Source organism: Dermacentor albipictus, chromosome 10 (genome assembly GCF_038994185.2).
Source record: "Dermacentor albipictus isolate Rhodes 1998 colony chromosome 10, USDA_Dalb.pri_finalv2, whole genome shotgun sequence".
NCBI lineage: Eukaryota > Metazoa > Arthropoda > Arachnida > Ixodida > Ixodidae > Dermacentor > Dermacentor albipictus.
In genome coordinates, this window is record NC_091830.1 from 39,925,543 (window position 1) to 39,951,688 (window position 26,146).

General features: G+C 44.2%; 1 protein-coding gene across 1 annotated transcript in view; it reads right to left on the reverse strand.

The window, feature by feature from the left end:
* The window catches only part of LOC135907328 (tenascin-X-like), a 104,844-nt gene that overhangs the window by 62,309 nt on the left and 16,389 nt on the right, over nucleotides 1–26,146 (reverse strand). The window contains exons 5-16 of the mRNA XM_065439008.2: nucleotides 21,543–21,866; nucleotides 19,856–20,167; nucleotides 15,397–15,717; nucleotides 14,747–15,058; nucleotides 13,215–13,538; nucleotides 12,144–12,455; nucleotides 10,896–11,219; nucleotides 9,334–9,645; nucleotides 7,711–8,031; nucleotides 6,416–6,727; nucleotides 1,932–2,255; nucleotides 518–829 (exon numbers count right to left, since the gene is read on the reverse strand). Coding sequence (XP_065295080.1) covers nucleotides 518–829; nucleotides 1,932–2,255; nucleotides 6,416–6,727; nucleotides 7,711–8,031; nucleotides 9,334–9,645; nucleotides 10,896–11,219; nucleotides 12,144–12,455; nucleotides 13,215–13,538; nucleotides 14,747–15,058; nucleotides 15,397–15,717; nucleotides 19,856–20,167; nucleotides 21,543–21,866 — 3,810 coding nt within the window. The remainder of the gene's footprint in view (nucleotides 1–517; nucleotides 830–1,931; nucleotides 2,256–6,415; nucleotides 6,728–7,710; nucleotides 8,032–9,333; nucleotides 9,646–10,895; nucleotides 11,220–12,143; nucleotides 12,456–13,214; nucleotides 13,539–14,746; nucleotides 15,059–15,396; nucleotides 15,718–19,855; nucleotides 20,168–21,542; nucleotides 21,867–26,146) is intronic.

The following is a 26,146-nucleotide window of genomic DNA, read 5'->3' on the forward strand; positions in this document are numbered from 1 at the left end:
CAAAGCAATTTCAAACGAACAGCAAAAGAACGCTGACTTTCAAACGCAGCTCGCTCGAACATACTTCACCGACCGAAGCATGTCAGATTTTCTAGGCCTTGTGGCCTCTGACTAAAGAAAATCATTCTCGATTCACAATTTTTCGTGAATGCATTGGGTGCTTTCTGCTCTAGAAATTGACATTCGGAGATCGCGTTAATCGTTCCCCTTTTCTTCGGTTCGTGTCTGCAGGCCTACCTTTTAATAAGGTCAATATCAACCAACTACTTCAACTGCTTGCTGTCTTTAGACTATTCCTCTCTATACATCAATAATTTTGGTGCCTGGTAAAATAAATGCATCTCTGATGCCACTGAGCAAGTCGAAATACGCAGTGATGTAAAGTCGCCACATAAGCTCTGCTATGCTGTGAAAGGTGTTCGTTTTCTACGGTTCTCCAAAATCATTCTCAGAGGTTTTCCTCAGGTAATTTACAGTAAAAATATCTACACTCTTATGCAAAACGTGCACATCTTACCAAACAAAGGTGTCCTGATTTCAGCGACCACTGGACGACCAGTCAGAACTTCCTCGCCGCACTGTGAGCTGGTCGTGACCGAGACGCAGTACTTAGTGTCAACGCTGCTGTGAAAGTCAAGCCAAGTCTCATGTGCTTGAAGTTCGATACAGCCGTGCGTACTTGCTTCTTCACCACAATATTTAAAGAACTCGCATATTTTTACCGTGTATGCAAGAAATCTTCCATAAACTTTTGCCGCTCCTTCCCACTGTAGCCGTGTAAGTGATGGTGATTTTCCAAGCATGGTTATATTCTTTGGCGGATCTGGGTCTGAAGAGAAGGAGTGCACACAACGTTCATTTTTAGCATGAAAGCAACCACTTGCTGGCATGGAAATTTTGAGAATACATGAAGACATCAATTTTCACAACAAATGCTTCTGTTTCTTCAACGCTCCCGTTGTTCTAAAACGCCTGTTCAATTCAAATTTTGCATTTTTTGTTGTTTTGTCAAAACGAACTATGTTATCCCAATGAAAGAAGTAATTTGAGGTATCTATCACGGCGAAAGCAGTGCGGAGCACCAGTAACTGCTCGAGAAAAGATTTCTCAAGATTCCTCAGGCTGCAGCACGACGCTCCGTAGCCTACATCTTGAAACTTATGGAAGACAGAATATTCCTACACAGTGAGCGTCCAACTACTTCCGCCACCGTATGAAACTCTCGCGAACGGCACGAAACACTAAATTACATTCTGTGCAATTTTTCTACCTACAGCTATCAGCGAGACGTTCTCCATATCAGTGTTCACTGCGCAGACGACACACAGCTCGCGAAAGTTAACCACCTTGGTTCCTGACCAAACACCGCCATGTGATGTGCACAAGGTCATGAAAGCGCTCATGTGCTTTATGTTGAGAAGCGGACTAGATGAGCACTTCTGACTGTATGCTCATCATGATCAAATGTATGAGTGAACATGCATCTACTAGAACGCGCACAATAACTATCTTTCTGCTTCTCTTATTCTTATATTTCTTTCACTCCTGTCCCGTCCGTACATGTAAGGTAGCGAATGAGTCTAAACCTTGGTTAACTTTTCCGGCTTTCCTCATTCTCCCTCCCCCTATATTCACCTATGAAAATAGCAACACTGTCAAGTAGACGAGTGCCGGTATGCTATCATTTAATAAACAAACCTTGTCAAAGCCAAAGCCGAAATTGTCAAAGAAAAGTTTACTGACCGAATTCGTTGAGCACTCAAAGCTACAGTGTGGCACATTGTTTCATCACGAGCGGGAAATTTCTAAGCGATAAAGAAGGAGACCATCTACAGTAAATATTATTTTGCGCAATTAAGCACTTCCACTTCTGAATTGTAACCTTTATGAGGAAGACTTATGCAGTTATAGGACGTGAAAGTAATACTTACCTTTTCCCGGGATAAAAATCCCGCGCAGGCTAACTCCGGGTGATGTACTCTCCGGTGGTCCGTTTCTGTGCGCGCGTAAGGTAATGCTTACTTTGGTGCAAGCCTCGAGGTTCGAGCATGTCACCCGCGTCTGATTTGCGTGAATGATCGTGCCCTTGAAGCACGATCCCATGCCTTCCCTTTCAGCATTGCCGTGTCCCTCTTCTTCATCGCCCACGATGGAGAGCCAGTAGTAATCGAAGCGAGCCTGTGGCCTTTCCCAGGCCACAGTTACAGAGTTTTCCAAGGCGGAGAGCAACATCAGGTCGGTTGCATCAGGCAGTCCTGAAACAACGCATACTGCTTCATATGGCATTCACGGGTAATGAGTCTTAAATGTATGTCAAGGTCAGCTATACACAATGATTTCAAATAAAAACACATGCGAAATGCAGAGTCGTCGGAAGACGCTCGAGAACACAATATGACACGGAGTAATGTGGCTGCAAAGGCTTCCGCACGGCACAGGTACGCATAAAAACGTGGGTAGCAGAGGTTAGTGCGGGAGAAACATGCGGAGACCTTGCTTCTTGCGAACGAGTAGGCGCGGGACGTATCTGGCTGGAGAAAGCTTGCAGTTCGGCAACGTAGTCGGCAGGTGATTGCATAGGTATTTTCATGGTGGCGGAAGAGCAATCGCACGGAAGGCGTAGGTGATTGCCGTGGACTAGCTCAATACAGGAGCAGCCTAGATCGCTTGTGAGTGCGGCTCTCATGCCAAGTAAGAGGAGAGGGAAATGTAAAACCCACTTTTCGGGCGATTCATTCGCCATAAGGGAGGCCTTGAGATGCCGGTGAAAACGTTAAACTAGACCATATGACTGAGTGTGGTAAGCAGTCATGCGAATACGTGTCGTTCCGAGTGGTTTGAGGAGTTCGATTAAGAGTGCTCAGTCAAACTGCCGACCCCGATCGGTGACTATTAAGGATGGGCAGCCGAACCATGTCATTGATGTAGACACGAAAGCTGCTGCAACAGTGGGCGCTGATATGTCCGATAAACGTGCAGCTTCTGGCCACCGTGTATCGCGGTCGATGCATGTCAGTAACCTTTCGAAGGTGCGAAAGGGCTGACGAGGTCCAGGTGTACGGTGTCAAAAGGACCATCCGATGGAAGAAAAGACTTCGCAGATGGAATGGGGTAAGGCTGGATCTTAGAGCCTTGACACGACAAACAGCAGCGAACCCAATCGCGTACTTGTGCGTCTAGACGAGGCCAAACGAAATGTCTGGAAAGTAGCTTCTGTGTCGCGCGTATGCCGGAATGCGACAGGTTGTGCACGGTTTCGAATAGAGGTCTGCGAAGGGATGCCATAATGTATGATCTTGGTGTGTCGGTGGAAGTGTCGCAGGCGATGGACGTACCATCTTCGGTCACAACGACATCCGCCAATTTCAGGGTCGTTGAGTAATTCCGGCGTGTACGAAGTTCGGCGTCGTCACGGTGTTTACTGGCGAGTAAATCGACATCGATGATGGAAGGTTCTGACGTCAGCGTGGAAACGGCATTGACGCGACTGAGAACGTCGGCTGGAGCATTGTCGGTGCCCGTGATGTGGCGTAACATTATTGTAAACTCGGAGATGTAGGAAAGTGTTCGACTCTCGCGGGACGAGTAACAGGACGCCGAACGGTTCATTGCGTGCGCAAGTGGCTTGTGGTCTGTCTAGACAGTAAATGCACGGCTTTTTAGGAACTTATGAAAATGTCTGACAGCCATGTAAACGGCGAGTGATTCACGGCTGAATACGCTGTAGCGGGAGTGCGCAGGTTTCAGTTTTTTTTTTTAGAAAAAGGCGAGTGGATGCAGTGGATGATGAATTGCTATAACGGCACCAACGGCGACGTTTGAAGCGTCGGTTCTGATGGCAGTGGGTGCATCTATCTCTGGGTGTCAGAAAACTGACAGGTCCCAGAAAAGGGTCCAAGAAAACTGGAAGAATGCAAACATTCTACTAATCCACAAAAGGGAGACGTTAAAGAATTAAAAAATTATAGGCCCATTAGCTTGCTCCCAGTGTTATATAAAATATTTGCCAAAATAGTCTCCAGTAGAATAAAGGCAACACTGGACTTTAAACAGCCAAGAGAACAGGCTGGCTTCAGGAAGGGATACTCTACAATGGGTCACATCCATGTCATTAATCAGATCATCGACAAATCCGCAGAGTCCAATAAACCTCTCTATATGGCTTTCATAGATTACGAAAAGGCATTTGATTCAGTATAGATACGAACAGTCATAGCGGCATTACTTAATCAAGGAGTACAAAACGCTTATGTAAATACCTTGCAAAACCTCTACAGAGGTTCTACAGCTACCTTAATTCTACACAACACATGCAGGACGGTACCTATAAAGAAAGGGGTCAGACAGGGAGACAATCTCTCCAATGCTATTCAATGCGTGCTTGGAAGAAGTAGTCAGGCTTGGAATGCTTAGGAGTAAGGATCGATGGCGAATATCTTAGCAGCCTTCGATTTGCCGATTACATTGTTCTATTCATCAACACTGCAGATGAGTTACAACAAATGATTGAGGACCATAACAGAGAGAGTGTAAGAGTGGTGTTTAAGATTATTATGCAGAAGGCAATGATGAATAGATTGGCAAGAAAACAAGAGTTCAGGATCGTCAGCCAGCCTGTAGAGTCTGTGAAGAAGCACGCTTACCGTGGTCAACTAATCACAGGGCACCCTGATCATGAGAAGGAAATTCACAGAAGAATAAAAATGGGTTGAATGAATCGCATACGGCAGGCATTGCCAGCTACTGACTGGAAGCTTACCATTATCACCAAAAAGGAAGGTGTACAATCAGTGCATTTTACCAGTTCTGATATATGGGGGAGAGACTTGGAAACTCACAAAGAAGCTCGAGAACAAGTTTAGGACCGCGCAAAGAGCGATGGAACGGAGATCGCTTGGCATAACGTTAAGAGACAGAAAGAGAGCGGTTTGGATCCGAGAGAAAACGAGTATAGACGATCTTCTAATTGACGTCAAGAGAAACAGTTGGAGCTGGGCAGGTCACGTAATGCGATGGTTAGACAACCATTGGACCATTAGGGTTACAGAATGGGTACCAAGAGAAGGGAAATGTAATTGAGGACGACAGAAGACTAGGTGGAGCGATGAAATTAGGAAATTCGCGGGCGCTAGTTAGAATCAGTTGGCTCAGGACCGGGGTAATTGAAGACCGCAGGGAGAGGCCATCGTTATGCAGTGTACATATAACATGATGGTGGTGATGATGATGATGATGACGACGACGACGACGACGACGACGACGACGACGATGACGACTTCGCATCAACAGTCATACTATAACGATGCCAAAACGCACTTGCTTAGAGCACAAATCCTCGTTCTTGCACGTGAAATACCACTACAGGCCGGTATTACCTACATATGAAATGAACTCGTTCATGACTTGGCGAAAATTGCGGAGATAAAAAGCCTACAATACCAGTTCGCATGTAGAGAAGGTGCAATCGTTACGACTAACATAAACAAATAGCGAATGTAACTATGGCATATACAGCCTCAGAACAGTTCTGCCTAGCAAAATTTGCACGTTTCGCCGTTGCAAAAGCTCGTGCTTTGAGTAAGTTACACTAAAATAATGCACCTCATATTTCAGCATCCAAATAACGCGGCCATAACCAACCACAGTTAGATCTGTATTATACAGGTCTCATGAGTCATAGGTTGGAACATAGTAAAGGTCGATTGTCGCGGGCTGCCATAGAGCCCCATTTGAATTTTCGCCTGTGGATCTCTAACGCTTCCGGCACGATGAAATGCGTACCTGTTACATTTAACTCCGAATCTTATATGTAATGACTAAAAACTACTTATTCTCAATAAAGCTTGCAAAGTAGCTCCAAAGAGGCATTCACAATAACCATACACTGGAATAATAAAACCACCACCCCATATGTGTTCACCATAAAGACCCCTACCCTTCCCATTCAAGCGCAGATAAAATGAACTTGATTGTCACCCTATCATAAACTCCATGAATCATAACAGTAAATGTCAGCCATCTTAAACAATGGTTTATCTCTGTATTCCTCTGTGCGCCGAAGCTCCAATGGATTGAAGCGGTGCGCTGTATTGTTTCTTGTTAACGAATACTTCGCGCATGTGGCAATGGCCTACGCATGGCCCATGACAACACCTATACGCAACTTAGGTTATTCCTACTGTTGTATTTCTGTTCAAAAGGAGAACTGTTGGTTTGCATTTTTCATAGGGAAAGAACTAAGCAGTTCCAGAACGCGTTACGACTGTGTAAACACATGTACGACTTTGATTACTGACGCATCTGCAATTTTGTGTTCATCATTTTCAGCAATGAGGCGGCGAGAATAGCATTGACCTGACGGGCAGACGCGCCGTCAGAACAATGTTCTGTTCATGACATATATTTAGAAACTCACCGAAGAGCGGCGTCCGTATTTCCGCTATAAGAGCGCGGCTGCTTACTTCGTCAACACCACACTGCGTTTTTGCAGTGACCAAGACGCAGAACAGAGTGTCCTCTGTGCTGTCGAACACTGCCAACGTCTCAGAGGTCACGTATTCCATACAATCGCTCAATCTTTCTGCTCGATCACATGATCCGAATGTGCTGCATATCTTCACATTGTACGATGCCACGATGCCGGACACTTTCTGCGGGTGGTCCCAGTGTATTCGAGTCCGCGAAGATGATTCTGGGAACATCGTAATGTTCGTTGGTGGATTCGGCTCTGAAAGGAAGGAGCAAGTCAACGAAGTGATGAATTCGTGGGGCCAACAAAGAGAAAATGAGGCATAGCCAGAATGCTGCAGCTCGACAGGGCTTCTCTTTGGCGCGTGTCGGTGCGTGCGTGCGTGCGTGCGTGCGTGCGTGCGTGCGTGCGCGCGCGTCTGCGTGTGCTATAACACTGTGAGTATCAACAAACTCATTCACTATGTACGCTCCCTACTGTCAATCATGAGCTTCTCCATCCCAAAGGTGGTCAGTTAATGTAACTGACGGCGCCACCATATAAAAAGAATGAGTCATCAACACCTACGTCCTGCTTTATCACCCTTGCACCTCTAGTGAATATGGGAGCTTTCGGAAAGTCTCTGTCCCCTTGGCTTTCGAACTCACAACATTCGCATGCGAATGTTGTGGGATCGTTCACCACTTGTGGCAAGTTTTTCTTGCATCCACTTTCACTTCCATTATATCATCGTTTCTTTATTTCATTTATTAAACACAAGTGACTTCCCCTATGTTGTCCTTGGTGTCAGTGTTTGTTGGCTTCTCATGACCGGAATTATAAATAGCACATGACATAAAATCCATGGCATGCAATGTTCCTAAGGGAGAAATTCAGAAGCCCTTTAATCGTAAGCGCTCTTAGCCGTTAAGTCATTGTCACCGCTAATCATCCATCATTCATCAGGACTGACCCTCATTTCTTCTTACGAACCATTCTAGCACAGATGTGTTTTGTAAATGTTCGCTCTTCCCTGCAGCAAAGCATATTCAGTAAATATATTTCCCTAAGAAAGTAATTCCCTTACTTTTCTTCCCTCCGAAGCACATGGGCGTCCGCTCCACCATTTCTTCTAAAAATATTACTATTTTCCATTTCCATATTTCAATATTTCCATTTTTTCAATATTTAAACATTTCATTGCTCTTAACAGAAGCTATATTATCCCGTTCACTCTACTTAGTCATGGCTGAACTTCTTACCTTCAGCAGGGATGAAGATGCCCGTTACTGTTACTCCAGGCGAACTGCGTTCAGGTGGTCCAGTCAAGTGGGTGCGCATGGTGAAGGACAAGTTACTGCAAGGCTCCAATGTACCACACGTTATTTCCGTCTGATCACGACGGATGATGGTGCCGTTGGCGCACAAACCAAGCCTGTGGCTAGTAGTGTCTGTGCTGCTAACCGTCTGCTTGGTGACTTCGACCGAATAGTAATCAAAGCGGCCTTTCGGTCGCTCCCAAGATAAGGTAACCTGGCCACTTTTGACGTTGACTGCTTTCAGGTTGGACACGTCAGGGAGGGCTGCATTGAACGTTGACATATTACTCGCATTTTTAGCGGCAGACTTATTCTTGTCTGCCTCAAGAATCTCTATACGTTGTATTGTATGATATATTCAGTGCAAGACGAAAGATGTAAGCCTCTAATGTCCGATTTATGTAAGCTAGGCTCTTTACATAGCACAAAGTTCTGTCTTACGCACGCGCAATTTTCCGCATAACATATAGTGCCTTTTTAGTAAGATGGTGCGAAGTTTTAGTTGTAGGTAGTTAAGCAGGCCACTTACGTATGACGTAATATAATTATGATATCACATCTCTGAAAACACTTCGACAATTCAGTAAAAGTCTAGTATGCGTGGCCGCGAATAGCGGTAAACAAGCATTTTTTTTCTGTTGGGATGCAACCGCGTCTGTGCAATGAATGCTTTGGCAGATCTCTGAAGTACACACTACCGTTTATATTTACAATAACAACAATGTTTCTTCTGTTGCCTGTTCAAGAATTTTGCAGCGAGCAATAAATATTAAGCGCACTTTACACTTTAGCCAGCACGAATACTTTCTCCTTACTAAAAGAACAGCCCTGTAGCACGATGCCCGCTTTAAAAAGATTATTTGCTTCACTCATAATAGGCTGTCACCGCAGCATAAGTACCCCACAGTACAAATGCAAAGGCAGCAGCAATTCATGTGTCTTTGTTCTAAATCGATCAATTTTGTTTTACCTTGCAGTAAGTAGGTTGACGTACATCGCTTGCTACAACGCGGATCGATGGCGTTTATAATTTTGAATATCCTGTACTGCACTTATAAAACGAGACGTTGACAAAGGTCTTTCAGAGCCGCACGGCACTATGCAAACACGATTTCTGACGCGTAAACCAGCATCCGCACACAAGCGCTTTACAACAGCAATTCAGGATAAATTGACAACGGTGGTTCTTGCTTTCTCACATCCCATCTCAGCTGTGTGAGAGGCTTCCGATTCTCGCTACGCCTACTGGGCATCATGCACTGGCATCTGACCAAGAAGAATATCCAGAATACCTAAGGTCGCAGGCTACACTTCAGGGACGACCACGCAATGCCATGATCTGGACCGGTGAACCTAGGCCTTTGATTGTAGTACCTAGAGAAACGGTGAACAGTGCGAGTGGCACTAGAACCTTTGTGAGCACTCGTGTGATGTACTGGTCTAAGGATCGCCCTCAACCTCACTACCTGTGATTACACGGTCTCTTGCTCAGATTGCGCGTCATCAAACACTACGGAATGTCATAGCTACTTGAGAAATAACGAGTACATCGCTTTGAGAACTCACCGAATAAAGGCGTTCTAACTTCCAGCGTCGCTGGTGGGCTCCTCAAGACGTCCACGCCGCATTGTGCGCTGGCCGTGACGAGGGTGCAGTACGACGTGTCCGCGGTGCTCTGAAACTCCAGCCAAGCCTCAGAAGCACTGTGCTCAATGCATCCACCAATGTTTTCCGTTTGGTCGCATATTGTGAATTCCTTGCACACTTTCACCTTGTAGATGTCTAAAATGCCATGTATAGTCGTTGGTGCCTCCCACTGGATTCTTGTCATGGACGGAGATTTCACGACCATAGTAATGCCCTTGGGTTCAGTGGGAGCTGATGAGCAGGGGGTGCCAATAAGAAGGTTATTTGATCACACATGTTTTAAGCAGCAGTGTCGCGGACCAACCATGCATATGACCACAAAGCACTTTCGCCACTCTCACCGAGATTAATGCTGTTTTAGATACAAGAGGCAACACTTCAATGTGCATAAACATCAAGCCACATAGCATTCAATTTAGGTGCGATAGTGCATTAGGTGCATAACTTAACAACGATAGAGGACGCCGGAAAACTTGAGCTATATTTCAGTGCGAGAGAATAGGCTACTTCATAAAGAAAAATATAGCAAACCGTAACATTTCAAATGGCGAGCAAAAACAGAATAACAAACGCAAATACATATGGTTACAGATGGAGATTCTAAATTTCTTCAGTACCAAAAATCAAATAGGACTTATCTGCAAATGATTAATACTGTGCGCAGGTGATATATCTTGCTGCGCTTTCATTGACAGATTGTTTGCGATCGGTAGATGCGGATTTGTTACCAATAATATTTGCGCTCATGTCCTGCCTCATAAGAATAATCTGGCAATTAGCCTGGCCGTACAATTCAATATTCACATTATTAGAGTCGGTATGACTTGCCACATCATTCGCGTACATTGGGAAGCTATTTCTTTTCTAATAACATTAGGCGTCTGTATGTACCAAGAAAATATTGCTTAGTTATTTTGCATATCATGATCCATTTCTACTATCCATGCGTTTTACGCCACTGATGAAATGTGCACTACTATGAGGTATTATATTAACCGTGGTCAACATTACTGAAGAAACATCTGCGCCTTACCACCGCTTCTCTTTACTGCATTTGATCGCATATTAGAAGGGGTTTTATCAGCGCTACCGCAGAGATGTCATTAAAGAAAATCAGCTAGAAATTTTTTTGTTACTGCCTTCGTAAAAATTCAACTCCTCGAGGCATAAATTTACTTCTGCTTATGGAGCAAACACTCGAAAGAGTTCGCTTGAACAGTGTGGTAAAATTGGTTACCATTCCTGTAAATCTTGCTTACGAAAAACATGCTATGCTAAAACACATTCTTAAATTAACTGTATCTTACAGAACACAAGTTCAAGCAGATTACAAACATAACTTACAGAAATACAGACGAGCGAGCCCATATATTTAGCGAGATCGAGTGCAGTACACTGTCTGCAGTTACACAGCCACATGTCAGGCAAAAAAAAACTAACCTCGGCGAGCCTTAAAGAAAAAGAATTAGAACTTTACTAACCTTGACCACTGAGGAAAACACCGCTTAAGGTGTTTCCAGTCGATATTCGTTCACGTGGGCCTTTGACGAACGTGCGAACAGTGACACTAATATTGGAGCAGGGATCGAAAGGGCCACAGGTGACTTGAGTCTGCTCAGCACGGATGATGGTGCCGTTGCCACAGGAACCCGCTTGATGTTTAGGGAGACTAATTTCTTCATCATAATTTTCAATGGTTACATCGAGCCAGTAGAAGTCAAAACTACCACGAGGTTTGTCCCAGGCCACGGTGATATAGTGACTATCAACCGCCATCAAGCGGAGATCAGTGACGTCAGGTAGAACTGTAACAGGATAATTGTAAGTTGTGTCAGCGTCATTTTTCTCTCCTTCACGTGCGCGAAGTGCCCTAGCGGGTACTTCATTAGAGTAGTTCCAGAGAATGAAAAGAACACGAGCACCAATGTACAGTCCAATGTATGTAAATAATAGTTCAAATAAGGCGGCGTACTTAAACTTCCGCCTGAGGGTTTGTTAAAGACGTGCTTGAGTCCTTAAGCATGCATCCCTTGTATACGAGCGTCTTTGCACTCTCGGAATCGAAATCCGGCTGCCAAAGCTTAAAACAAGTGTTCGACTTACTGCCTAGTATTCTCAGGTCATCATTAGTAGCCTACCCATACAGCCACAAAGCCAATGAAGTGCCCACTTCGTACAAACAACTCCATATTTCTGTTTTCAATTTCGGTTGAGACTATTGCTCACGTTAGAAAAATTAAGCTTACTCACACGGACACAGCATTATGAAAACGAACAGCGCAAACTGTGACTTCCAAACGGAGTTCGGGTGAACTGCCTTGTCAGAGCGCCGCGTGGCTCTTTGTACATGTCTTGTGCAAGCTTACCAATGAAAGACATACCAGATGCGCACTGTTTCGTGAGTTGAGTTGAGTGCTTTCAGTTTTACAGAGTTCGTGGTCGGACTTTGTGTTGTTCATTGCCCTTTTCTTCGGTCCGTGTCTTCGGGAATTTTCGAATGTCGGTGTCACCCAACTAGCTCAACTATCTGTTGTCATTAGGCTATTCCTCTCTGTACATCATTCATACTGGTGCCTGGCCAAATAAATATAAAAAGTCGACTAATAATGTCTGCTACGTACGGAAAAGTGTTCAAGTTCTATGGCTTTCGGAAATCATTCTGAAAGGTTTTCCTGAGGTTGTCTATAGTTTATATGACGTTGCTCTAATGCAAGAAGTGCACGTCTTACCAAACAAAGGTGTCCGGAATTCAGCGACCGCTGGACGACCGTTTAGAACTTTCTCGCCACATTGTGAGCTCGTTGTGACCACGACGCAGTAGTTAGTGTCGCCGCTGCTGTGAAAGTCCAGCCAGGTCTCATGGGCTTGAAATTCGATGCAGCTGCGCATATTTTCTTCTTCTCCACAAGATTTGAACAACTCGCAGATTTTAACCGTGTATGCAAGAAATCTTCCATTAACATTTGGCGATCCTTCCCACTTTAGACGTGTAAGAGATGGTGATTTTCCGAGCATGGTTATATTTTTTGCTGGATCTGGGTCTGAAGAGAAGCAGTACAGCGTTAATATTTCACTGAAGCGTCACACTGCTGGCAAGAAATTTTGGAAAGTACATGAACACACGAAAATCTTATCAACGGATGCTTGAATTTCTTGAGCGCTCTAGTAGTTCACAACACCTAGTTCAATTCAAATTTTGTCAATTTCGGTTCTTTTCTCAAGTAACAGTACGTTATCGCAATGGAAGAAGAAATATAGGAGGTGGCTCACTCTCAAAACTATGTGAAATAGCAGCAACTGCTCGAGAAAAGACAATTTCGCAGGATTTGTTAAACTCCTTCATGAGGCTCTGTTGTCTACCTCTTGAATTTTATTGAAGACAGAGTATTCCTACCTAGGGAACCGTAAACTGTTACTGTCACCGTGTGCAACTATTGCAGATGGCAAGACACTATAAACCACATTCTGTGCAATTTTCCTGCCTACAGCAGTCAATAAGACCTTCTTCATATCAGTGTTGAACCCTCAGACGACAGCTCTCGAAAGATAAGGTCCTGGGTCCCTGGCTGAACACCACCATGTCGTAGGCACAAGGCCATCAAAGCGCTCATGTGTTTTCGCATTCGCCAAACACACAAACCTTCAGTGTCACGCGTTGTTTCATCACAAGCAAGAGATTGATAAAAAATTAAATAGCTTTTAGGGCCTATTCAGTTTGCGCAACTAAACATTTTGGCTTCCAAGCTGTAAGTCTTACGGTGGAGCCATTTTCAGTTAAACGCAGTGAAAATAATAATTACCTTTTCCCGGGATAAAGATTCCGCGGAGGGTAACTCCAGGGGATGTACACTCCGGTGGCCCGTTTCTGTGCGTGCGTAAGGTAATGCTCACTTTGGTGCAAGGCTCCAGGTTTGGGCACGTGACGCGTGTGTGATTTGGGTGTATGATCGCGCCGTTGCCGCAGGATCCAACGCGTTCGTTTTCACCATTGCCGTGTCCCTCGTCTTCGTCGCCCTCAAGGGAGAGCCAGTAGTAATCGAAGCGAGCATGCGGCCTTTCCCAAGCCACAGTGATGGAGTTCTCCACAGCAGAGAGCAACCTCAGTTCGGATGCATCAGGGAGGCCTGAAAAAACTCCTACTCCTTTATATACTGCACCAAAATGCTGCACCATAATAAGAGGCATAAGCAAGCTGCGCTACCTCGGCGTCACAATCACTGGGAACCTAAACTGGAGTGAACATGTAAACCGTCTCTGTGGTTTGACGCAACAACAAACTCGGCTTCCTAAAGCGAAAACCTAAAAATGCTAACCCTGATGCTAAACTTAAGGCATATAAAACTATCAACCGTCCATCTTTGCAATATGCAGCCATAATCTAGGACCCCCATCAACAGTACCTCATGATAAACTAAAACGGGTTCAAAGACTTGGCGTCAGATTTATTTTTTCCACCTACCAACGACAGCAATCGGTAACAGCTCTGCTCGCTTTACTGCACTTCCAGAACTCAGCACAAGAAGAAAAATAGCCCGACTAAACTTTTTGTATCAACTTTATAACAGCAAATTAAATCTCGATTCTGGCTTATACCTGCGGCCTCCTGGAAGGCTATCGCCTCCTATTAATCGCTCATATGTAGTCATGGCGTATACACCAAACGTTGATGTTCTTAAATATTGATTTCTCCTCAAAACATTATTAGATTGAAATAACCTTCACCCGCAATTATTTATTGACGCTACATAAAGAGAGAATTTTGTGCGTAAATTGGAAACTTGCGTTAAATAAAAATTATGCTTCATTGTATACGCGTCATTTCAATGGTAATTGTCTATGTGTTGTTGTTATGCCAGCATTGCATGATGTGCATTTTTAAACTGCTCCTCTGAACTTCTTGTTTTGTTTGTTCTCACCCTGTATAACAGCCCAGAAGGGCTTACAGTATTTTAAATATTGTATTGTAAATCAATCAATACAGTATTGTAAATCTTTTGTGGTTAAGGAGCGCTCAGTAAGTGTGGCGATCAATGAATACAAACTTTCAAATGCATTTGCTCTGAGAATGATGCTAATATGCAACCGAGATTTTTTTTTCTTTTATTCGTGTTCTGAAGGAGAACTGTAGGTTTGTATTTTTCATAGGTAAACAAGAAGGCGGTTACAGAAGACGTTACGAGTCGGCAAAGAAATGCACGACGTAGAATATTGACGCAGCTGCGATTTTCTGTGCATCATTTCTCGCTATGAAGCGGCTACAATCACATTGACCTGGCAGGCTGAGGCGCCTTCAGAACAATGTCCTGTTCATGACATATAATTAGAAACTCACCAAAGAGCGGCGTCCGTATTTCCGCTATAAGAGGGCGACTGCTTACTTCGTTCACGCCACACTGTGTTTTTACAGTAACCAGTACGCAGTACGCAGTGTCCTCTCTGCTGTCAAACACTGCCCATGTCTCGGAGGTCATGTATTCCGTACAATCACTGAAGCCTTCTGCTCGATCACATGATCCGAATGCACTGCATATCTTCACATTGAATGGTGCCATAACGCCGGACACTTTGTCCGGGTAGTCCCAGTGTATTCGAGTACGCGATGGTGATTCTGGGAACAACGTAATGTTCGTTGGTGGATTCGGCTCTGAAAGAAAGCAGCAAGTGAACAAACTGATGAATTCGTGGCACCAGCAAAGCGAGAATCAGGCATAGCCAAAAGCATAGCATAGATGTGTTTTGTAAATATTGGCTCTGGACTGCAGCACAACGTATTCAGTGGACATACTTGTCAAAGAAAGTCATTCCCTCCCTTTTCTTCCCTCGGAAGCACATGGGCGTCCGCGCAACCATTTCTTCTAAAAAATGCTCTTTGCCACTTGCGTATTTCAATATTTCCATATTTCAAAATTTAAACATTTGATTCCTTCAACAGTAAGCTAAATTATCCAGCTGACACTACTTAGTGACGGCTGAACCACTTACCTTTGGCAGAGACGAAGATGCCCATCATTGTCACTCCAGGAGAACTGCGTTCAGGGGGTCCGGTCAAGTGGGTACGCATGGTACAGGACAAGTTACTACAAGGCTCCAATGGGCCACATGTTATTTCCGTCTGATCACGATGGATGATGGTACCGTTGGCGCACAAACCAAGCTTGTGTTTGGCAGTGTCCGTGCTGCTGACTTTGCCTGCGGCGACTTCAACCGAATAGTAGTCGAAGCGACCTTTCGGTCGCTCCCAAGAAAAGGTAATATGGCCGCTATTTACGCCGTGAACTTTCAGGTTGGACACGTCAGGGAGTGCTGCAAGGAACATTGATCATTTACCCGCTTTCTTTTTGTGCGGCAGCATTCTTCTTTTATGGCTCGAAAATTGTTACGCAGCGCATTCTATGACCTATGGAATGCAATATGTAAGCCCTTAATGTCCAATATTATATATACGTTATGCTCTTTAAGTAGCTCGAACATCTGTCTCAAGCACGCGAAACATTGCGCATAACCTGCATATATATTATCGTTTAGATAAGTTGCAGCAAAACCTCAGTGGTAGGTAGCTAAGCAGATCACCTACATAATATTATTATCATCGTCATCATCATCATCATCAGCCTATTGATGTCCACTGCAGGACGAAGGCCTCTCCCTGTGATCTCCAATTACCCTGTCCTGCACCAACCGATTCCAACTATCACCCGCGAATTTCCTAATTTAGTCGCACCACCTAGTCTACACCACCTACTGCAGTTCCCTTTTCTTGGAAGTTGGTAACAAATTTTGTCACCCTAATCATGCAACGGTTATCTAATCTGTGCATTACGTGACCTGCCTACATCCATGTTTTTTCTATTTATGTCAATTACAATATCGTCAATACCCGTTCGCTCTCTGATCCAAACCGCTCTTTTTGTTTCTCTTAAAGTTATACCTAGCATTCTTCGTTCCATCGCTCTCTGAGTGGTCCATAACTTGTTCTCAAGCTTCCTTGTCCGTCTCCAAGTCTGCGCCATATGTCAGCACCGGTAAAATGCACTGATTGTATACTTTCGTTTTCAATGATAACAGTAAGCTCCCAGTCAGGAGATCACGATGTCTGCCGTATGCGATGCAACCCATTTTTATTCTTATGTGAATTTCCTTCTCAAGGTCAGTATTCCCTTTAATTAGTTTACCTAATTAAACATACTCCTTCACAGGCTCTCGAGGCTGACTTGCGATCTTGAACTCTTGTTCCCTTGCCCGGTTATTTATCATTATCTTTGTCTTCTGCATATTAATCTTCAGTCCTACTCTTACACTCTCCCAGTTAAGACATCGACCATTTGGTCTAACTCGTCCGCAGTGTTGCTGAATAGAACAACCGAAGGTTGCTGAGGTTTTTGCCCTCGATCCTTACTCCTAAACCTTCCCAGTTTAATACCTTGACTACTTCTTCCAACCACGCAGTGAATAGCATTGGAGAGAGTGTGTCTCCTTGTCTGACCCCTTTCTTTATAGGTATCTTCCTGCTTTTCTTGTGTAGAATCAAGGGGGCTGTGGAACTCCTGTAGATGCTTTCCAGGGTATTTATGTAAGCGGTCTCTACTTCTTGATTACGCAACGCCTCTATGACTGCTGGTATCTCTACTGAATCAAATGCTTTTTCGTAATCTATGAAAGCCCTACAGAGAGGCTTATTGTACTCTGTGGATTTCTCGATAACCTGATAAATGACACAGATGGCATCCATTGTGGAATATCCTTTCCTATCGCAAGCCTGTTCCCTTTGTTGACTAAAATGCAATGTTGCCCTTATTTTATTGGACATAAATTTGGTAAATATTTTATATAATACTGAGAGTAAGCTAATGGGCCTACAATTTTTCGGTTCTTTAACGTCGCAGTTTTTGTGGATTAGTATATTGTTTGCATTTTTCCAGTTTTCTGGGACCCTTGCAGTCGATAGACACTTCATATAAAGAGCCGCCAGTTTTCCAAGAATTATGTCTGTTCCATTTTTCAATAAATCGACTGTTATTCCATCTTCTCCTGCCGCTTTTCCCCGTCTCATGCCTTGCAAGGCCCTTTTGACCTCACGTCTATATATAAGAGGAGTTTCTGTATATTGTTCATTATTGTTTCGAATAGAGTACTCCTGAGTCCTCTGGGTACTGTACAGGTTAGTATAGAATTCTTCCGCTGCTTTTTTTATACCTTCGAGATTGCTGATATTATTCTTCTTATCTGTCAGTGCCTACATCTTTGTTTGCCCTGTACCAAGTTTCCTTCTGACTGATTTCAGGCTGCATCCATTTTTTACGTCTTCGTCAGTCTTTCTCACGTTATAATTTCTAATATCACTTATTTTTGCTTTGAGTATCAGTTTTCTCAGTTCCGCGAATTCTATCTTATCTATTGAGTTGGACACTTTCATTTTATGTCGTTTCTTTATTAGGTCCTTTGTTACGTGAGAGAGCATGCCTACTTGTTGCCTTGGTGCCTTGCCTCCAACTTCACTTGCTGCCTCTGAAGCCTGCTTTATTACGGTTTCATTCATTACCTCCATGTCATCATCATAGTCATCTCTCTGTTCTAAAGCGGTATATATGTCTGCAAGTACCAGCCTAAATTTGTCTGCTTTTACCCTTACTGCCTCTAAGTTGACCTATTTTTTTCTTGACAAATTTTATTATTTCTCTGTTCAAACTGAGGTCAATCCGAGCCCTCAATAACCTATGATTACTGCACTTTACCCTACTTATCATTTATACATCCTGCACTATGCTGGGATCGGCAGACAGTATGAAATCAATTTCATTCCTTGTTTCACCATTAGGGCTTTTCCAGGTCCACTTTCTGTAGTAACGTTTCCTGAAAAAGGTGTTCAATATCCTCAGCTTATTCCTTTCTGCGAATTCGATCGGCAACTCTCCTCTAGCATTTCTAGAATAGACACCGTAGTTGCCAATTGCCTGTGTAGACCGAGCGTGCACTTTGCTCCTCGTTATTTCAACATCTTCATAAAACTGCTCTAGTTCCTCATCGTCGTGACTAGATGTTGGTGCGTAAGCTTGTACTACCTTTAATCTATACCTCCTATTAGGTTGATTACGGCTACTGCTACCCTCTCGTTAATGCTGTGGAATTCATTAATGTTGCCCGCTATGTCTCTATGGATTAGGAATCCTACTCCGTATTGCTTCTTATCAGGGAGACCTCTACACCAGAGCACATGGACATCATTTAGCAATGTGTAAGCCTCACCAGTTCTTCTAATCTCACTAACACCGAAAATATCCCAATGTCTGATAATTCCTGGAGAGGGTTCAGGTGTTAAACGTTGGAAGGGTCAGTTTCCATTGGCGCTACTCCGAGTTTCCATTAGCACTAGTCCGAGTCCAGAGATTCTTAGCCCCCCCCCCTGCTGCGTTACAGGTCTGACCGCCACATTGGCCAGCTGCTCCGCAGCCGCTGGGTACTGAGGGCCATTGGGTAATTGAGTGAGCCATGTGGGAGTGGGTGACCGAATACTGCACCAGGGAGGCCAATTCCTGTTCTGGTGAGACAGTGTTCAAGTTTAGTGGGCATTTCTAATGTGGTTGTACCTGGATTAGTATAGCCCCACTCGCTCTCGGCATCTTTCGCCGTTGTCACGCGTCACTCCAATCCTGAACATGTAGTGCACTGGAGTATGTAAAAAAATCTTGGGGGGGGGGGGGGGGCGGGGGGATTGAACTTCAAGCTACTGCAACCGAGCATTCGTCATAGCTCAGTAAGCTAATCGCGCAGGCAGCAAGGCTACCTTGCACCGATAAGTATCGCCCAGAAGGCCCTACATGCCTAAGAAATTCGATAGTTTGTCCACTCTTTGCCCTATAGTGTCGATTCACGTTGGCCCTAAGGTCTTATTTCCCGAATCTCATGCATCCACGTGGTCTTGAGCGTGCCTAGGAACACGATATGTTTTCGCTGAATTTGACGAGCGCGTAACACTAGGGCATAAAAATAAAAAACGGGAAAGTTTTCAGCACTCACCGAGAGGTCCCGAGTCGCGTATGATCCGCTCGTCGAGTTAATTATTTACTTAATTAATTACTACTAATTGTTTATTATAAAAACAATTCATTACAAAATTAGTATGCTAATACCGTGATGTCATCCCCAATAGCTCACCAATTTCGATGAAGCCGACAAATACACCACAAATCGTGACCACAATGGACACAAGTCGCGGTAAACAAATATTTTTTTTCTAAGGGTGGAAAAGATGTTGCGCCTTAAATGGTCAGCCACATCTCAGAATTGCACAGTATTGTTTAAATTTACAATCGTAAGAATGTCTCGTTTATTACTGATTCTGCAATCTGCATTGAGTAATAAACAATCAGCGCATTTTGCCTTTTAACTTCCCCAAATACCTCCCCCTTAGCAACTCTATACTCAATAACAAAAAAGAACTCACAGAAAAGAGGCGTTCTAACTTCTTGCGTCACTGGAAGGCTCGTGAGGACTTTATCACCACACCGGGCACTAGCCGTAATCACGACGCAGTAGGGGGTGTCTTCAGTGCTGTTGAAGTCTAGTGAGGTGTCGGAAGCCTTGTGTTCAATGCAGTCACTCAAGTCCTTCTTTTGGTCACATTCTGTAAACATGTCGCACACTTTAACGTTGTAACCGTGCACAACCCCGTGTATCTGAGTTGGTGGCTCCCATAGCAGTCTCGTCATGTGCCGTGACTTGGCGACCATGGTGACGCTCCTGGGTTCACTTGGATCTGATGAACCAAAATGCCAGAAATAACGCTAGATCGACCAGTCACGTTCTTGAGTCATGGCTCTCCGCGACAAACGATGCATTAGAGCAATGCATTTTCGCTGCATTCCCTGGTCTCATATAAACAAGCAAAGCTGTATAAAGAAATAGCATGGCCTGCAAGATAAGAGAAGCTTGTCCTCAAGTTGTGTGAAAGAAGCCTGTTTCCGAGCTTGTTTATTCTTGTGGGATTTTTCTGTTATGTGCATACTCAGGTAACTGCAGAATAGGTATAGTATCTCGAATAATATTCAGGGACAACAAAACGTTTCGCTAGTTCCAAGCGACTGACCGCATCAAACTGTACAGGAAGCAGAGCCCCCCTCCCCTAACCAGGTTCCTCTTAGAGCTAGCACAGATAAGTACGCAGATGCTACGCATCACACTTGTTATGCAATCTTATCACTTTTGATTTAGCATTGCATCTGCGATTAGTTTTGAGTTATACCATTATGTACATGTTTGGGGGAGCACATTTTGCCCATTTTACCAGCTGGGCATTCGCTCATTTACACAATACGACACATGACCTATTGCATCGTCTTTCCTTTTGTAGGGTTGCTACTCGCTCTTCTTGTGCTGCAGCTCCCTATTGTCATCGTGGGTTGCGCAAATGTTCTTTGTTGAGTTTACTTTCTCTCATGTGATGCATAATAAAAATGCGGTATAATTGTAGTGGTATTCGGCATTACGATAGAGCAATATTACCACAGGTTACAGGCAGCTGCGGAGGAACTGGCACTACTGAAGCAGAAAAATATCTCCGAGAGGTCAACCCTCGTCTCCCTCTCCGAGAGGTCAACCCTTGTCTCCCTTGTTAAAGGCGGCTTTTCAGTACGGAGAACACTTTAAAATTCCAAAAGCTAGCGCTTAGACAACAGATCATTATTGGACACACTACGCTTGAAAACATGAATACAGGCACAGGTGCTATGAGAGGACCTGGCGTTGGAAGCAGCCCACGTTCAGAATCGCACTGTGCTTCGAGTTGCGGTCGAACTCAAGCTTGTGTATCAGTACCAAATATTTACATTCGCATATGATCCCAGCTAGATGACAGTCAATGCAAGATTAAATCTGCAAAACTTCTCATCTGAAATACCTCCTTTGAGGCGACATAACTTGCATGTTTTGCCTTCCAAATGATGTCCCATCTTCGAATGGAAGATGCAGGATACTGTGATGCAGATGCATCATAACAAATCGAACAACAGGCCAAAGCTTTTAGTGATCTCATGCATATTAAGCAATCTGCAGTAGCACAATAAATTCAAAAACAAAAATAATTAATTTTGATACGACTTACCCAAGTTAGTACAAATGAAAGTTCTACTAACCCTTAGCACTCATGAAAACTTCCTTTAAGGTGGTTCCCATTGAGGTGCGCTCTGGTGGTCCTGTAGTGTACGTGCGAATAGTCACACTAAGGTTTGAGCAGGCTTCAAAAGGGCCGCATGTGACTTGTGTCTGTCCAGCGCGGATGAAGGTGCCATTGCTACAGGTTCTTGTACGTTGCTTCCGAAGACTGTCATTTTCGTAACCACTCCCACCGGTGACGTCAAGCAAGTAGAAGTCAGTGCTCCGTGGAGGCTCATCCCATGCCACGGTGATGTAGTGATCATCAGCAGCCAATAAGGTGATATTGGCGACTTCTGGTAGTGCTGTAACGGGATTCATTAACGACGCTTAAACAATGTAATGGAATGTCAAGACATTCCCCCACCAAGAACACTAGGAAACGGCAACTTTCCAGAACCACTGGTGTTCAAACAGATGGGAGCGTTAACTGCTTAGTGATAGTAAAAAGTAATGGAAGTTTAGGGTAAGTGTGGTAAAAAAAAGTTGGGAAGATTTAGAACCACGGTCATTACAGGCATAGGTTGCTCTAAAGAAGCTAAAGCAGTGTTAAGGCACCTTGAATTCCAACGTAATATCCAGAGAACCTGTTTGTTTCCAGCAGTTTCAGCAAGAGATTCAGTTGCCTTGAACTAAATTACCTGCTTGGAAATGTATCCGGGTATGTGACTGCTCCTTTCGAAACGTTGGCCGCATATAACGCTTTCCAGCATTTAAGAAGGAATTTTTGCCTAGGCACTACACCTGCGCACAATTTAATGAGCCAGAACTTCGGCCGTAGTCTAGCGTCTCCTGGTGTAGCTTGAGGTTACGCCGCGAGATTTTGAAGCATACGTGATAGCGGCCGTGCATCATTTTCTAACGCTTGAATAAGATTACAATTACAGAAACTATATTTATCCACAGTCATTTAATTTCCTACGTAGATCTCCCATGTTCTTACAACGATTGTCGCTGTATTTAATCCTCATGGCATTTCTAGATTTGCCAGAGGAACAGTTTAAATTCTACCTCTCTAGTTAGACCCTTACATAACGTTTTAGAACACTTGCATACGTAATTTCTTTCGAAGTTCCAATTTAGAGCACGCACTCTCAACTTTGCCTACACATTACCTATTACTTGGCCCTAAGTGTCATTAAACCCACACAGCTACGGCCTTTATTTCACCGAGGACACCAGGCGAATGTCATATCACGCATAGAAAAAAAGGAAACGAGGTTGACCATTTTGAGCACTCCTAAGTGAACCTCGAGTATTAAAATTTCGTACATACAGCAGTTAACATGTCTCGCATTTCGACTAATATTTTTTAATGCAGAGCTCCTTCGGGACATGAGGAAAGGGAGCTCAAAACGATAGCGTCACACTTCCGCGATCTCGCTAGAGGATTTCTTCACTGAGGCAGTAATCGATCCAAATGCGTTTAACTGGCAGACAAGCTTGCAGATATTGTTCCTTCAAAGTGCGCGGAAGTTTATCTTGTTGGCACTTGTACTAACATCAGGAGGCTTGGAAAATATTGCTCTGCTCTTAAAACGTACTATTTAAGCTCTGGAGCACTTGCATAGGTAGTTTATTGCATAAGTCGCAAACAAGCAACGCATTTTAAGTTTGCCGTCCGCATTTCCCAAAGCAAGCCTCTGAAGATTGTCAGATATAAAGAGGTTGGTTTGTATCGTTCATCGAGGATACCAGTTGAATGAAATACATCCCTCGTCTAACGCAAAAGAAAACCGGAAAAACGAGATTTGAATAGTTAATAGTGATGGTTCTGTTCAATTTGAGGCATGAAATTTGTGCCACCTAATATTGACTATATTTGAGTCGAAGTGGCCTTCGCCATTGTTTTATCACCATAGGAAACATTGCGGGCAACGGTAGCATTACATTGGAACTTCCGAATAAGGAAATTTCTACAAATGATATATATAACTTTCGCGGGATAAACACTAAATTTTCCTGAATAACAAGGCATTTATTTCACAGAAATATGCACGGCGTTCCTCGCACAGTACTTTGGTGATAGCAGGAACTGAGTAAATATTTTTTAAATCTCGTAATTCGCCTATATACTTCGAATTTCCCATGCGCGTCAAGTAGAGATCAGGCCTGATTTCCGTAAAAAATGGATTATCTGGTTTTTTAGTCCTCTCAGGGAACGGAGATACTTCTGAAGCATTTCTGAAGCGTTTCTGCCCCTAAAAAGGCCGAGAACGGTGGTTGAGCAATTTTACTAGGCCACTGACACAAAATTCAAAATTTATCTACATATTGCGCGTCTTATTCAACAGAAGTTCTGAAAATAAAGACTTCGTGAGGTATACAGATTTATGTTTAGGAAACTTTGGAAGCTGGCGTGAAGCGTTTTTGAGTGATCCTACATTCACAAAAAGTGGAGGCTTTAACGAAGAGAAACACATAACCACACAGACAGGGAGAATGTTGGGCAGTAATTTCCCAGTTTAGGTGAATGCACACGAGCGGATTCCGAAACCACGTCTGCTGCGTAGATAGGCCGTCGGCCCACTTCGGATGTCAACAGAGCAATGTTGCAAAAACAAATCTCGACTGCATTGTTTCAAGCTCTTTTGAACATCCAGAACACGCGAGAGTAATGCTCTATCATACAATCGTTCCCCAAATGACAGCGAGGTGAAGGGAAGGCAGTGGGGGAGGGGGGGGGGGGGGTTCTGTAATTATACACCTAGTGGACATGTCCATCTTCTCGGCTCCTGCAGTTGCGATTGGTTGGGCGGAGGAATGCACCAGAAGGAGACAGGCTACCCCAGCAATCAGCACTTCAGCAGCAGACGAAACGGACATGTCTGCGACGTGGACAGCTAAGGAATACCTCCACCTGCCCCCAAATATACTGTATAAACGTAACCATACTGATCATGATGAACCATGATGATAATGAGTCATAACGGTCAAGACGTGCCAATTATTCCCAAGAGCTAGTTGGTGTTCGCATGGAAGACGTGTACCTGCGGTTGTGGTGGAATTATACATGTAGCTATATGTGCTTAATTATTAGAGCATTGATATGCGAGCCTCAAGAGCTGAATTTAGAATATGCCGCCAGACCCGGTTCCTTTTTCAACGCGTTATCATTCTGAAGCACTTTACGCAGTTCCGGGGGTTATCTGTGTTTCTATCTATATGTAGCCATTTTTCCGCCTACCTTGGTCACAGGGTAGTCTATGGTCGAATGGGTAGCTCATCCTGCTGCTCTGCTGAATGAACAGGGTTCTAAATGACCTGTCGGACAAGCTTCCGTGGTTGAATATGTGGCAATGTAGACATAATTGCCGCACTTAAATGAATCTTTTTCACGCCGACATGGGTTGGTATGTACTGCTGTCCAATAAAACTCTTTGACGTCGACTTCGACCACAGGGTATGTGCTTCTCGGTCTGTACTGGTTTTCAATGAATCTTTTCGATGCCAACTTGGGTCACTGGGTATTTACCAGTAGGTGTCGTACTCTACACCGACAAATATCTCTTAAATTTTTCCAGTGTTGAGAGGGATCGAATAGCCGTCACAAGAGTTCGTTAAGGACAGCAACCCGACGCTTAAGCAGACTGCGCCACAAATGCACTGGGTTTGTGCCGCTTTTCAATGAACTTCTCGTCGGCTTCACAACTGAGTATGGGCCAGCTGAATGTGTGGCAAATTGCATACCTTGCTTCTCCTCATGCAGACCACGTTCGAACAACTCAGCAGCTAGATTTGATGGTGCAGTGTTTGCGAAATGAAGAACGAGAGAGGAGCCCGCCTGCACCATAATTGGCTTCTCAGCCTTCACATGCACCGGTGCGACATGTTTTTCAGAGCCCCATGCCCATGTCTGGCAGTGGCACCAGGAGATGACACGGAGTGTTCTTAAGGAAGCACGTGGAGAAGTGGGGAGACGGAAATTCAAGACGATGAGCAAAAAGAGAACAAGGTGAAAGCAGGAGCCAACGTTTCGACAAGTGGACTTGTCGTCTTCAAGCTGTGTGCACCTACAGTGTGGATATGTGGCCCGCTGTGTGTACGTGCCATTCTTTGCCATTCATAATGATCAAGGCGCGGTGATTATCGCCACGAGCTAGATGATGTTGGCATGAGAGACTTGTACCTGCGGTTGTGGTTGTATTATACACCTGATTTTTCATCTTGTTCTTGTTTTGCTCACCGTCTTATGGAAGCACGAAAGAGGAATCCCGCTTAGGTACAAGCCTCACACATAAATCCCTTCGAGGGTGGCAACATATTCTGTTGCTGTATTAATGCAATCCAAGAGACAGTTCTGCCGGCAATCATTGTGAGATGGGTTCTGCCAAATTTCTAGGTAATTCAATTCCCAAATAAAAATTGTAGATAAGTCCTGCCACGTTGACTGATGAGGCTCAAGACAATAATCGTTACGAGGCGCCACCAGTGTCCAGCGTTCCAGCAACGACGCTTCGCAACGGTTCTCACCCATCAACGAACCTCTGATATGGGAACAATTGCCATGGGCTGAGCATGACCTGTCACACATTGTGGAAATACACTCGTTCCATAAGGAAGGTCAGCTATCACATAAGCACCC